At 40.0% G+C, this 15,623-nt stretch overlaps 1 protein-coding gene across 10 annotated transcripts in view; it reads right to left on the reverse strand.

Moving 5' to 3' along the window:
- Positions 1-15,623, reverse strand: part of RTEL1 (regulator of telomere elongation helicase 1) — a 45,246-nt gene that overhangs the window by 15,601 nt on the left and 14,022 nt on the right. For all 10 annotated transcript variants that reach the window (XR_015277100.1, XR_002868886.2, XM_023939715.2 and 7 more), the window contains exons 17-27: positions 12,404-12,536; positions 11,964-12,077; positions 10,513-10,553; positions 9,645-9,730; positions 8,769-8,846; positions 7,984-8,061; positions 6,659-6,802; positions 5,776-5,891; positions 4,804-4,927; positions 3,476-3,629; positions 1,758-1,912 (exon numbers count right to left, since the gene is read on the reverse strand). Coding sequence is in view for 8 of the 10 variants with exons in the window: in XM_023939715.2 (XP_023795483.2) it covers positions 1,758-1,912; positions 3,476-3,629; positions 4,804-4,927; positions 5,776-5,891; positions 6,659-6,802; positions 7,984-8,061; positions 8,769-8,846; positions 9,645-9,730; positions 10,513-10,553; positions 11,964-12,077; positions 12,404-12,536 (1,223 nt within the window). In the remaining 2 variants the exon portion in view is untranslated. The remainder of the gene's footprint in view (positions 1-1,757; positions 1,913-3,475; positions 3,630-4,803; positions 4,928-5,775; positions 5,892-6,658; positions 6,803-7,983; positions 8,062-8,768; positions 8,847-9,644; positions 9,731-10,512; positions 10,554-11,963; positions 12,078-12,403; positions 12,537-15,623) is intronic.

Genomic DNA, 15,623 nt, shown 5'->3' on the forward strand with positions numbered 1-15,623 from the left:
TGGACTCACAGCAGACTGCTCCAGGGCAGCCTGAGAGTGCACACAGACCTGTGTGTAACTGGTGGTTCACACTCCACATTCCTGCCTGCAGCTCCTGTAAGGGAGTTGTAAGGGCATGAAGGTGTGTAAGGGAATGAAGAACTGGAACATAAGCAGCAAGTCAAATACTTATGATACATGCAGTAGGTCAGAAAAATGATCAAAACCATCTTCTTAGTCCTGTGCTATGTAAAGGCAGCACCTTGAAAAGCATGATTCAGCAGAAATAAAGCTTGCTAGAGTTTTCATGGGGTGTAACTCACAAGGAAATCTGATTATGAGGAACTACTATTATTTAAATGGATTGAGAAATTATTACTTCTATTGTGAATTTTTGATGTGACAAAGCAAATTCTTTCAGACTAAGAGCAGCTAAACTTTTGTTATTTAGGGAACAAGAGTACTGATTAACTTTGATAAAAGGAAAAATTATAACACAGACACTATGCTGGATGGTGAAGACAGGAAATGACACCAATCCCATCCTCAGTCCAAATCCAGTGCTCAGTGCTGGACTCAGAGTGAAAGTTGGCTGCCTGAGAGCCACTGCCTGTCTCAGGACTACACTCACCAGACTGCTGGGGCCAGGTCACCAATTTGGGAGCAGCACAGGGTGACCTCAGAGCTCTCCACAAGCCTCAGACAAACAGCAAAACCAAACACACAAACAGGAAGTGGACCTGAGCAACTGCCAAGCTATTGGGTCTATCAGGTTACTTGACTCCAGGAAATGCTGAGCTCTGCCAAAAGCACTGCAGCTGTGTTAGGAATATTCTGTAGCTGTTACCAAGTCCCTGGAAATGTGCCAGGCTTTCCAAAGAATAGGTTTTGGTGTCTGTCATGGCCACCCAACAGAGCCCATTCCCACTTGGCTGCACACAAGTTAAGTATTTGCTACCCTTTGTACATTCCCTCTGTTTTGTATGTGTCTCCATTCATGTCCTTGGGCCTACCCAGATATTCCCCAGATACTCCTACATTTACACATTTTACCTCAGGCTTTGTTCCCCTAAGGAAAGTACTTAAGAACGCTGCAATAGGCATTGCTTTAGTCCATGGATGGGTCTGCAAGCCAGCAGTAAAATACTCCAGCAGGTATGGGAGCCAACCCCTCCAACTACTGCAAACAGAGATTTTGGGAAAGCAAGAACACAGCCCAATCAATCACTGAGGTATCAAAAATACCAAACCAAGAGGAAAGAAAATTCACAGCATAGAAGCAGCTTCGTTGGTCTTAATGTGATAGTGGATTTTTGATTCAGATAAAATATTCCACAAGTCAGCAACATTCTTTCTCTGAGGCAAATCAGAGATTTTCATCTGAAAATGCAATTTCTAATCCATAAACCCCTTCCCAATCTTTTTTGAATTCAATATCTGGTCTCATACCAAGTGCTGACACAGACTCCACCCAGGACAAATTGTGTATTTACAAACCTCTTTTCTCTGAGAGCTCCTTGCTCCTCAGAAAAGTGTGGTTAACTTCCAGGAGTCCTGGTTAGCAGCCTTAGAGCACAGAACAAGCACCTACCTGTTGATCACCTACCTGAAAGTGGCAAGGGAAGTCTTTGATTAATTTAATTATGAGAACTTGCAGTTAGTGGTGCTGATTACAGTGAGCTTTTCTTGAAAGAGGGTTGAGCTGATTCTCTTGATGCCAAAACCATTTGGCTTCAGAGCCTGCAATTTTTACTTACAAGGAAGTATTTTGCCATTACCTTTTCCTCTCCTGGCAAATCAGTTTCCTCCTCTGCATCCTCACTGCTCTTCTCACTGCGCTCCAAGGCATCCAAGAGCCCAACACATTTTCTTCGGGGTGAGACAAATTCTTGTTCATATTCCACACATAGGCTGGGTGCTCCATCTCCATTTACTGCCATCACAGCAGAACACAGGAGACAAATTAACATACCACATTCTCTCCTGCAATTTTTTTTTTTTTTAATTTAGGGATAGCTCCCCATCTTACAAAGCAATCCATAAATATGTGTTGGTGAATTATACAATCTTCCACCTCTTGCAAAAGTGCATTACTTAATTTAAGAAGAGGACTGCTTTTATACATCACTTCCAAAATTACTCAAGCTTTTGTTACCACAACCTGGCAGACTGCTTTCAAACTTTTCCTTAAGTGAGGGTGACATTTAACCCCAAAATGGCTTAGGATCAATGGGAATACTGCTGCAGCTGTCTCTGTTCAATTATTTTAGATTTATGGACTTTCCCAGAACTCTGTTCCAGAGTTTTTAGATTTTGGTACAAAACATGATTCATTATTTTTAAACAGAGCAAGTTTTTTAATGTCTACAATTCTTACAGTATCAATACCCATAAGTCACCAAGGTCCCAAATTACATATTCTCACTAATCAGAATCCATGTTTCAAACATAAGAATTTTGCTCAGTAAATAGGGTTAAATTAGTATCAGCTTGATATTTTTGTAAGGCATTACATTAAAATGAATTTCCACTACTTTGTGAAATTACTCCAACAGTCAGTTTCTAAGGAAAGTCACTATTTTGAGAAGAATGAGAATATATTATGATCACTGTGACTACAGGGGAGTTTAATGTTACAGCCTATGCAATGAAAATCTTTATTAAACAGGAAATGCAGCTTCTTCCCTTCACTTCCAGGTACACATTCCAGCCCATCCTTTGAGATGGATCTACCAGTCAAGTGCATGAGAGGTAAATAAACTGGTTCAGTAAAGCTCAGCTGCTCACTCTGCAACTGCACAGAAGACAGACTCAAAGGAAGGAGCAAAAAGTGCACAGTTGGAAAGTGAGAAGGGGGGGAAACAGTGGTGGCCAAAGTAATCTCTTTTAACAACAACCAGCAATCACACTGGCTGTTACCGATAGGCAAGGCTGCATAAAGGTAACAGCTGGCTTAAACATCTCACCCTCACCCATAACTGATTAGGAATCACAGCTTTAAACAAACTTTACTGTTCTGTTCCAAACCAGCAAGCAGTCTACAGTGCTGAAAGAATATCTGACATGAGAAACGCTTTGGCATTAGCTACCCACAACATTTTAAATACTGTTTTCTTCCCATATCTCTTCTGTTTTCTTAGACAGATGACTGAGTAAGAGTCACCTACACAACAGGATGGAAAGAGGACATATGGAAGCCAGTGCCTGGCAGAAAGAGACTTCCAGTTCTTATTTTCCAAACTATCTGTGATACTCCACAAAGAACTCCTCCTGTTCTGTGGGACACTTTTGCCAGCCCCATCTGCCACTTTTCTCTGCAATTGCAACAGTTTCCCCCCATTTTCTAATGCTTAACTATGTCCCTTCTGACCAGACTTTCACACATCTTTGAGCTCTCCTTGCTTTCTCTCTCATTTCAGTTTCTAGACTCTTGACTCCTCCTGTTTGTGGTTCAGCTTAAAACAAAAAAGTGTATCTGTGAGGATCCAAACATTACCTTTCCTTTTCCTCTTCAAACTTGGAACATGGTCATCCAAGTTTTTAGCTTTTTGCAGGGAGAGGATCTGCTCAGATGAAGTAGATGGTGCTGCACTGCTTTCACTTAGGGAACCAGTATGTCCAGGAGGGCACTGAGGCAGGGGTGGGGGCATCTGCAAGCAGTTTACAAGGTGTTAAAATATGCAAAGGCCACTTTTCCACTCCATCTGTAACCAAAAATATCAACAACAATCAACAATCCAAAGACAGCGATCCAATCTCCTTTTCCTCAAATAACCCTTGGTAGCAAGGCTGTTACACACTCCGGGTTTATGGGCTTTTGAAAAAAGGATCAAACATCTCCCAAGTGACACAGCTGAAATGCAGTAAGCAGGCTTAACTCTAAGTGACCTGCTACCAGAACAAGGATCACGACCTGCTAAAGAACAATCACTTCCTAATGCTATTCCTGCAGGAACAGCTCCTTCTGACAAAGCACATCAGGTTGTGGTTTTGATTTACCATGAAACATTCACTCATGATCAGAAAAGATCATCAAGTCCTGCAGCATCATCCATCTGTAACTAATTAGTCTGAACAATTTGTATTTGGCTAAAGCATCTTCCAGAAAGTTGTCCAAGTCTGTACAAGAAATTTTAAATGCTTGTTTTAATCTTAACCTCCATTTTGGGAGCCATTCTGGCTTCCAGCCTATTTCTTGCTATGACTTTCTCCAGTGAATTAGGAAGCCTTTTTACAATAGTACTTTTTAAATCAAGGAACTATTACAGGCAACATCAGCTTCCTAATGCTAATAGAGAACCTGTTTTAGTAAAGATGATCCAGTAATGAACTGCAATAAGAACTGATGATTTGTATTACTCTTACTAGTCAGCTACAATTTAAATTTTAGGGTATAATCCTCCTATACATAGAACCTCTCCCTGAGACAGAAAGCTTCTGGATGCCAATATCTGTTCCAGAATTTGCATACTAGCCAATAAATACAAGTTTATTTAGGAGGAGTAACTGGAAGAGGAAGTTTTTGTGATCTAACCTAATGAGTTACCCATCATAAGAACAACATCCTGTCCCAGATCACTCATGGAGGAAGATGAGGCATATCTCCTTCCAGTAAATCTTCCAGTGTTCAGAAGTGACAAGTGACTCCATGTTGGGCAGGCTTGTGAGGAACAGAGAGCTGAACTTGGTGATCCTTATGCATCCCCTCCAATTTGAGACCATCTGTGATTCTCTCACATCTCTCACCTAGCTTAGCATTCCCAGTTTCCAACACTATTCAGCAAAGTTGCTGTTTATTTTTGGGGTTCTTTTAAAGACACTTACAATTTCTTGAGCGACACGGAAGAAGACGGAGACACTTCTGACCGCGCGTCCAAAGTTGTCATAAACGTTCACGTAGGGACGGACCCACGAAGGCAGTTTGCTTCTAACATCACCAGTTGTGAACCTGGGCAGGATGGGAAAACCTGAGAATTATTTGCCAGGTTGGGCTAAATTAATTCAACAAACCCCAGGTCACTATCCAAAAGGACAAGAGAGGAGCAGCAACACAAATAAAGACATAAGAGTGCAGTAAATATAATGGGGTGATGCCTTCACTCAGGAGAAAAGAGCTTTGCTGATTCCATGTACTATCAATTAAACTCCTGTTGCCTATAATATACATATTATACTAATTAGCATTACAGAAATGGATAATAATGCAGTATAATGTTAATATAGGATATGACTATAAATAGCATTGTTTCAGTAATATAATCTGTCCTCATTTCCATTCTTCTTCTCTCTAAACACTGCAGTGCTGCTGACTGCCATCTCAAATGAAAGATGGAGAAAATGCAAGATCATAAGTTTTTGTCACATAGCTTCCTGTGACATTACAAACCTGAATTCCAAAAATTGGTTTATTTTCCATTAAAATCATTAACCTCTTTCTGCAGCTCCAAGACCACATAGCTGGGAGCAGAATATAACAATCCAGTTACTTTCACAAGGTAGTGCAATATTTATATAACCTGTTATATGAATTAATTTTATTATTATGAACCACAGCCTTTTCCAAACAGCAACATCAGCACATTTATATTCAAAACACCAATGCCTATGTTGGGATATAAAGCTGTTGATGTTTTTGACGTCCCCTCCCTGAAAGTGCTCAAAGCCAGGTTGGATGAGCCTTGGGGCAACCTGGTCTGGTGGAAGGTGTCTCTGCTCTTGGCAGGGCGTTGGAACAAGATGAGCTTTAAGGTTCCATCCAACCCAAAATATTGTGGGATTCAGGGAGCCAGGGTGTACCTGTGGTCACACAGGAAGATGGCCCCATAGTCCTGGCGGTGCCTGATGACCCGGCCGATGGCCTGGTTGACAGCCCGGGACGCCTGCTGACTGTACCACTCACGCCCAGACAGATACTGCAAGAGGAAGGAGGAAGAATTAACATTATTTACCAGGTAAAATGTGTTCTCTGTGCCATACAGTCACTATTTTTTTTCATAAAGAAATAAGAAGTACAGAACAGATGTTTGATAGTATCACCCAGATGTAGTGACAAATCTCAAAGAGCTGAGGAAAACCAAACACGGGTGGATTCAAAAGTCACACCTGATTTACAGAACACAGAACACTCAAGTAGTGATGTCCAGCTGGAGAGGCTATTTCCTACAAAATACACTCAGAGCCTTCACAACAGACTCACCATATTCTTTAAGACCTGCAGAACAGACTAAAGTGGATCATTCATTCCTGTGCCTGAAGCAATAGAAAACCAAACCCAAACACCACAACACACACCACCACACTTCCAAAACAATAATTCCCAAAGCAGCCAGCACAGGCCATTCTTCCTGCCCACACTCTGGATGAAATACATCTCTCAGAATGAGAGATGGATAACAAACATACAAAGATTTTGACTTAAACTTTAATTACATCCTTTTCTGGGGCCTATATTCAAGACTGTACCAGAATTTGGAACCTGCAATACTATTAAAAAAAGGTGTCTGTATTTGTGACAAATTTCCAAGGCTGTTTGCATTTTTGATATTCATGGTCCCATGGGGCTAAGGGGATAACAAAACCCAAAACCCACTGGCACAAGAGGAAGAACCAATGACATGAACAAATTACATGAACTCTTGGTTGCATGAACAGCCAAAAGTGAGAAGCTGCCCAGTCTTACCTGTGCACCTGCACCACTTCTCCTCATCTCATCCAGGAACTGCATCTTTAAAATGACTCTGGGCTCCATACGAGGGGGAAATGGAAGCCCAGTAATGATGACTCCTCGTCCATTTATGTCTGCAAAGTCCAGTCCTTCACTGGCCTGCAGGGACAGAGTTTTCCATCATCAGCGGGGTTTGAAGTGACATTTCAGAGCAATTCCAAAGTTGTTGTTTTTCTCCATTCAATTAATTCCCTGGCCAAGGGTAGTTTATCAATAGTTTAATTGAGTAGTTTCAACAAGATATTTTTCTTTTTCCTTTTATTACCAGGAGTTTAAACTGAGCTTTTTCCTCTGCCAAAGCAAGGCTCAGCCAACCCTGTTAATGGCTGTCCTGCTTCTGGATAAGAACAGCTGTACTGAGAGCGTGTCAACACTTTTGTTTAAACCTTTCACACCCTGAGTTGTTGACAAGAACAACAACATAGCAAACCTTCTCTGACAGTAAAAATTAACAGAATCATTTCTAAGCAATAACAGAAACCCATCAGATTCACCAGACTATAGTGCCATGTTCAGCAGCTGTGCTGTTGACATTCCATCAAGTATTTATCACTCACGTCCCTTGTACACATTCACTGTGCTGGAAAATCACTTTGTGAAATTAATGAAGTAGAACAGACTAAAAAAATTAAGGAAAAAAAAAAGCTGTTCAGTTTTTCAGCTGAATCAATTCTCCAAATCTTAGCAACGAGACTTGAGAGAGCTATGTGTTTTCTTCACTTCAACAGCTTCCTTGGAGACTGGGACCAAAGTTTCAAAAGAAGTTGGATCTTCTCCTGGTACACAGTAAACAGCAGCAAAAAGACTCTAAGTGTAATTTCACAAATATTTCCACTGATAAACATAAGTCCATTTACCAGCACTGGAAGATGTAAAGGAAAGGCCATCAAATGTGTCCAGAGAACATCACATTAATGAAGCAAGCGTTTCAAAGCTAAGTGTTATGTTTGGTTTGCAGCAGTGTTGTTTTAACTTGTCTCATTACAGTTCTCCAGAAGAGCTGTTCTCATTTAATGGGTTATGTTTCCAGTGAGCAGCCAACATGAAACGCAAGTATGATGCTCATCCACTTCAGAGAAATCAAAATGTGTCCCTTTAATAAAAACAGCAATACATCATACAGAAATGTGACCTAATCTTGAAGAAGTTTCAGAGCACTTGTTTTTTTCCCCACATACACTTAGTCAAATAACAGAAATGTATTGAAATCGAAAATGAAGGGTTTTTTCTGTAAATTATACAATCTGATCTCAGATGAAACAAATACTCAGTTACTTTACCTTGCCCCGACACACTGCCAAAAATGCAGCTCCACTGGACTTAGGACAGGTGACTTTATCATAGTAGGCATCAATAACCTAAAATATAAACAAGTTTAAGAAGAAGAAAGGTATTATCCTGTACTAACTAAATTTGACTTGTACACTAAGATATAAATTGTGATTAATTTGGCTTAGTATAATTGTCTTTACTTTTAACTAACTGCAAATGTGAGAAGCCATATTCTTAGCAAAATCCTTATACCACTGTGAAATCCAGAACACAGCTGGGTAAGCATAAAAAAATTCAGATACTTCTGATGAGAAGATGGACCATCCTGTGTTTCCACAGATCCTTAAGTAAAAGAGGCAAAACAGGAAAGCAATTCTCAGATATTAATTATACTAAGAAGCAAACAGAATATAAATAAATATACTTTAAATAATCGGGATGACACTGCACAATTCTCTAACATCTAAAGCAGGATAAGCTGGGAGGAAAAGTCCTACAGAACGTTCACAAATGCTGACTACTGAAATGACAGCTTTCCACCAGCTCAATTACTCAGCACTTGTGTATGTTAGCTGCTGTTACATCACCAGATTTATCTGAAGACTGAACCCTGCATGGCCAGACAAGAGAGAAAAGGAAGGATGCACAGGAAAACTACACTTCAAAGAAGCATTCAGAATTTTACTTTCACCCTAGGCCAAAAATTGGGGTATTTCACACCCAAACAGAGAAGATCATTAAACATAGAAACAGTTTCTGAAAATTATAGAGGTATGTAATGCAAATAATCAACCTCTGAAAAGCTTCCTTTGTTCTTGGGCTCCACAAACATTGGCTTCACTTCCTCTATTCTTTTGGCAAAATCATGCTCCTGTTAGAGAGAGAAGGAGCAGGTCAGAACACCAAGTGAGCTCACACCACAAGAACAGAAACACTCAGAAATGGTCACTACACTTCCCCACCACAGCCTGTTCCTCTCTTGCCAAACACAGGAAGAGATGGAAGCAACCCCCTGAGGACACCAACAGTGATTCCTTGCAGCTGGTGCACCTCAGACATCAGGCAGATGGGAGAGTTCCAGCACTCACCTCCCAGTGCCACTCCACAGCTTAAAACCTCTGACCTTGCCTTTTCAAGGAGCATTTAAACCAGAACTGTTCTAGCAAATCTCACCAGGGACATTCAGCTCATGAGCACAGGAGTACCAGAAGTTACAGTTGCAATGGTTACAAACTAAAAATGAAGGAGGAATGCTCATATTGGGATATTTTCCAAGTGTTGAAACACAGAGAGCAATTCTAATTCAGAGGCTTAATAAAAAAAGGTCTGATGAACTAAATAAAATGTGACATCAGATGGAATAATATGTTCAGATTCTTTTGTGTTTGGTTTCTAGAGCACCACATTTCAGTATATTGTGATCAAAATAAAAGAAGCCTTACTTGAGATTTTACTTTGTAGATTTTATAATTTACTTATTAACAAAGAATTTTTCATAGAATCCCAGAATGGTTTGAGTTGGTTTAATAATGATCTAGCTCCAACCTCCTGCCATGAGCAGTGACATCTTCCACTAGAAGGTTTTTAATTAACGTGGTTAAATGGAATAACTCAAGCTGTTATGTTAACTCAACATAACCACCTAACAAAGGCAGAGCAATGAACATACTCTCCAATATTCCAGGCTCTTATCCATGACAGGATACGATGGGAAGAACACCAACAGCCCATGTGGCACAACTCGCACAAGGTTACCTGCAGTGAGATAAGACAAGGGTGTAGATGAGGGCATTTTCATCCTGGAGAACGTAGACTGCAGAAGAAAAAACAGCATAGCCTCCTTCCAAAATATTTTCTACTTTCCTGACACAAATGTTTGTGTATTAGAAGTTATTTTGTTTCTTAAAACAATTTGATAATCTTGTCAAAGTGTAAGCTTTAACACAGAAGCCAAACTAGCTTTCATTTCTCCTCCACATCCTTCAAGCATTTCTAGATTTAACATTCTTTTTAGCCATGTTAGCCAAGCCACACAAATGCTCTTCTTTTATTCTGTCCTTATGTGTAATGACTTTGTAATTCTATTGTATTTATAAAAAAATTACCGCAACAATAAATGCTGACTTCAGGCAGGCCTGACACAAATATCACACATATTTGTGATATTAAAATATCACAAAAAATTGCACTGATTTCCTGTGATCCTCAATTGTTCTGCTCATCCTTGGCTGCATCATCTCTGGCTATTGATTTCCCAGTTTGAGCCACATTCAAATCACATTTTTGAACCAAACACAAACTCCTGACAATAAAAATGTAGTCCAGACTTGGAAATATGAAGCCAGGGACTCAATTTTGTGTGCTATGACAGAAGCCAGCTCGTTGAGCAAGCAGAAACACAGAAAACCAGACAGCAGTGAGATGTGCACTGCAATCCTTTACCTTCCTCTTGCTCCATCTTCTTTAGCATTGCCCTTTCTGAATTTCCAAAAATCCTGGGCATTAACCCATTTCTGAAATCCACACACTTCACTTACCTATTGTTTTCCCCAGAGAAGATAAATAATCCTCTGAAAACCTACAAAGAAGAGAAATCAAATGCCACCATTGCATTTCCTTTTCTATGTTTTTCAGCCACACTGACTTCCATTGATGTTCATCTAAAATCGCATTTCCAGACTCCCAGCTGCTCTCCCTCCTAAGGCAAGCACCAACACCAAGGGCAAGAATTAATAATACCTTGACTACATTTTACTAATACTGTGAAATATTCTTATTGATAGCTCTGAGGATGATCTAAGCTTCGATACCTCAACGTGTGCAGGTAGAAATGAGCACCCATGTGAGTAACAACACACGTGAAAGTTCTACCAGAAAAGTCTGCCAAGCCTGACTAACATTACAACAATTTAAAATAGTAATTGATGCATTAGGTGTGGTGTTGCTCCAGGGCAAGTTTGGTTACTATGGTTATTATCCAGTAAATCACTTTCCTTTGGCTGAAGGAAGTCCTGCTCTCCAGTGAGCCATATTTATGTTCTTCCAGACCTGACTGAAACATTCCCTGTTCTCTCATGCCTTTATGTTCCTTTTTTTTTAGTACCCTGCAGTTTTGTCTACTGTTTTCCCAGAAAATTTATATATGCAGGGAAAAAACCTAACATATGTACCTTCCTAAGACCTACAAATACCAGTATCAACACAGAGATGTTGTCAAAACAGAGTGAACAACTGTGAATCCCTTTCCCTCAAAAATTCCCCATGTTCTAAAGCCTTGGAGGGGTGGAATCTCCAACCCTCCTTCTTTTAAAGACAGTATCTTCAACAGAAATACACTGAAATGGCACATTAAAACTTCTGAAAATGAGAAATCCAATCTGAGGATTTTCCAGATTACAACTTCTCTGTAAAACTCCATTACAATTGCTGAGTCCCCTTCCAGTTCTATGGAACATTTGACCTTTTCTGGCAGCAGAAGCACTGGCAACTCTGAACAACAGATAGACAGAGGCAAAGTGATGGAAGACCAGATGAGCAAGAAAAATGATGATGTAAAGAGCTTGACAAATATTTGGACATGTTTTCCTTAAGTAAGCAACTCAGAGGTGAAACAGAGGCTGGGCATGGTGACAAGCTTTAAATATAAAAATAATTATTACAAAGGCTGGTCCTGTTTCAAGTCAATTAAGTTGTCAGCAAAAAACATTTTGGATGGGGTTCAGTGCAGTTCCTGGGGGATGGCAGTGGGTGCAGGTCCCAGCTGAGGCTGGTCAGGGCCATCAAGGACTATCAGTGCCTTGGTACCTGATCCCTTCCAGACCTCCAGCTCTAAATTTTCAGTAGGAGTGGTTAAAGGATGGTGTTCTACAGCATTTATTTAAGAAAACCACTAGAGATCCCTTACTTAACTAGCATACTCCCTGTTAACAGAATCCAAAAAGTTGGAACCCAAAACTTCAAAGCAGGATTCCACATGGAAGTTTACTACCTTCTTTCATAGGTGGAAGTAAGCACAGTTCCATCAGGTCCCTTTGGAATGATCCCAACCCAGAGCTGGTGTTTATCAATTACATGAGGATTCTCCAGGCACACAGGAAAAGGACTGAAGGAAAAAAAAGAAGATCCCAGTCATACCCATGATGTGATTCCCTACCAGCTCCAGAACCATAAAATCTTAGAATGATTTGGTTGGAAGAAACCTTAAAGCTCATCTCATTCCACCCCTCTGCCAATGGGCAGGGACACCTCCCACTATCCCAGGGTGCTCCAAGCCCCATCCAGCTTGGCCTCCTGCACTTCCAGGGATGGGGCAGCCACAGCTTCTCTGGGCAAACAGAACACTTTAAAATCCTGAGCTAAAACCTAAATCCATAAGAATAGATTGTGCATTTTTCAGGAATGGCAGCGGTCCCACATCCAGGTACTCACATCTGCATTTCCATTGTAAATGATGAGAGGGGGGAGAGTGTCCCACTGGTGAGGATGATTGTCCTGACTCCCTGTCGAACGAGCTCGTGCATGCTGTAGCCAGGGCTGAAACACCAATAGCTTAAAGTCTTCCCTGCATTAAATAAAGAGGAAATATTAAGAAGTCAGTCAAAGTGGAAAAACTAGACTATGACCAGCATATGGCTCATTGCACCTGAACTTCTGACAGTAAACCAGACAGCATCCAAAGTTAAAATTCCAGATGTATGTTATGTCCTGCTTTGGTTCTTCCCAGATTAAATGACTTTTAATTAAAACACCACTGCTCCCTTGTAATCTATTATGAAAGTATGTCCAGCCTTGCACTTGCTTGAAAAAAGAAGCCCTTCTCTATGAGGAATTTTCTATATATCTATATAGGCTATAAATCCTTCACCTAAACTTCCCTCTTTCCCCACAGTCAACTCGCAAACATTTCAATTTCTACTAAAATCTTTTGTGGGATGTGGTGACATATATATATATATATATATGTATATATATATATATATATATACACAGACACATGTATTTTAGTGTGTGACTCTGAAAGTATGTAAATTATCAACTGAAACAATATTAAGGAAAATTTAAAAATTGCATCAGCCATTTCTTTCGTTGCTCAGCTCAAGCTTGCTGAAAACTCCATCAGCTTCTCAGGGACACAGGCAAAAAGGAATGAAAACAATATCCATGTCAAGAACAAGAGCAGCCAAATAAAACATCAGCTTTTGTTTCTGATCCTGTTTTACATGATTAGTTTCAGTGATAAAAATAAATACCTCTAATCCAAGTATCATGTGGATTTCTTTTAAATTTACACACACCAAGCAAAGCCTTCATTTCCAAAAGAAAAAGCTGACGTTTTCAGGAAATCCCCATTAATATCTGCCCAGTGAGTCACTTACTGCTTAGAATTACAAGCGAACATTTACTCTCAGCTGAAGTTTTACCCTTCCATCTCATCTGGACAAACACAACCAGACAATGCCCAAATTCTAGAAGACTCAGATTCCAAAATTCAGCGAATTCTGTATCCTTCTAACTCACACTAATAACTGATGCAAATTAGTATGCATTTGTGTATGGACAGGCCAGTGAGCATCTACAGACAAGAACAAAGTCACTCAGCCAGGAACCCAAGAAATCCCAGCACAAAACCAAACTGGGCTGATATGGGATGGCCTGGAAAAGGACACCAGCCCCCCATGTCTGCTCCTCCAGTGCTCAGCTAGAAACACGTTTCTGTAACCCAGCATGACAACTGCCAGGCACCAGTTCCCAGTTCCTGGACAAGTTGAGACTGCTGTACATTTTTAGTCTGGTGTGCTGCAATTATGTCTTTAAGCTTAACAACAATAAATCCATTTTCAAGGTCCCATTCACCAGCAGGAAGTGTTGGGGATGAAACAAAGCTGATCTCTGCAGCAGCTTTTTCCATTCCTGGTACAAGGAGAGCTAATGCAAGGAGAAATGGTTTGCTAATAGTTTACAACATGATGATTTAGAGCCATGAATAAAAGCATTTTAACTTAATGCTAAACTGCAACAGTCCAATATTACTGACAAACAGCATCTGTTCCCAGATGACTCAGGCACGAATCTCATCAGCTATTCCAAGCTATGCCCCTTCTCCTCAACAATTACTTTGTAGAGAATGATGTTTGAGTGGATAATTTCCACAAAATCCCTGGAAAACAGCTGTTCTTAAATGCTTTAATTATTTCTATACCATTTGCTGTATCACCACAGGAAACTAAAGACTCGATCTATCGTGTCTGGCCTCTGCTAGGTTTACATAAAGCACAAGTTTCAGCATACTCAGGTGTGTTACACAGGTACTTGCAAATACTGTTTTTATTTGAAAAACAAATATATCAGAATCCATCTACTGAATCACAGAATTCTCCCACTGCTTTGTATTTTTGTGTGTAAATCCTCCAAATTGTGCAATTAACCTAAAAGTGTTTGTATTAGCCTCTTCCTGCACCCATCCTTAACCAAATTTACTCAGAATTATTCCTGTATCTTGAAACTTCAATTGAGCAATATCTCAGGAAAACAACATTTGCAGATTACCAAACTGCACTAATTTTGTGGAAACATTTAAGGGGATATTATGTGCAAAACCAGTAAATTCATTCTCTGAAAAATGTTACTTTTGTCCTTAAAAGAAGGACTTCCATGAAACAGATACTTACATACTCAAGAGCACTTAACTGAGTAATTAAGTAGATAGTTATGAGGCAAACTATTTACTAAAATCCCTGAAGAGTACTCTGTTAAGAAGGCTTAGGTGAAGGGATCTGTATCTGTCTTCTCTAACTGAAAATGTTTTGTTTTCAACCTAATTATTAAAAAAAACCCATTAAAAAATCAGAAAGAATGAATGTTTCAGTCCAACGAAGCCAAGCTTGGTGTTGCTTTATAGGATTAGCCTTTGATTCAGAAGCCAAGTTTCTTTTCTTCTAAATATATGGTTTTGAAGAATGGTTATATTGAGGTAATTCCAGATGCTGGGTTCTGCAGAGCATAAGGAACAAAACAGGTGGGAAGAGAGACACAAGGAGAGGGAGAAATCCCAGTTGAACTGGAAAGTGAAGTTGAAGCTTAAACTATCAAGAACTGACAAGACATCCTGAAGAATTTAGAAAGTTGTTCAAAGTCGGAAGTTTCGCAAAGCAGGTCATCCCAGAAAAGAAAAATGTGCCCCAAGGCATGGCATTTTTTGTCTGAGAATTCACATGATCTGGACAAGATCTCTGGCACATCCCATGAACTTTCCTTACAGAGCTCCAAAACGAGCCAACAAACTGTTAACACCTGCACAATGTAAATCATTTCAACAGAGAATGAGAACTTTCATGGAATTTACTCTTATATCACCTCTGACAAACATTTTTGCCATAGTAACTGAACCCCTTCTTGCCCAGGGCAGTTACAACCTCATTCAACAGCAATTTTGTGTCTAACTCAACACAGTTGTACAGAGAAAACCAGCTGGTAAGATGAGAGCAGAACATGTCATGAGCCTCAGTATCAGCCTGAGGGTTGGAGGAGAGCTCCCCATTCTTGGCTGCTCTGAAGATTTTCCCTATGCAAATACAAAAGACAATTCCATAAGGGAGATGATTTTCTTTCACCAGAATTGTTGCCCTGAAAGAACTCCAGCAGTGCACAA

Source organism: Cyanistes caeruleus, chromosome 16 (genome assembly GCF_971803275.1).
Source record: "Cyanistes caeruleus chromosome 16, bCyaCae1.hap1.1, whole genome shotgun sequence".
NCBI lineage: Eukaryota > Metazoa > Chordata > Aves > Passeriformes > Paridae > Cyanistes > Cyanistes caeruleus.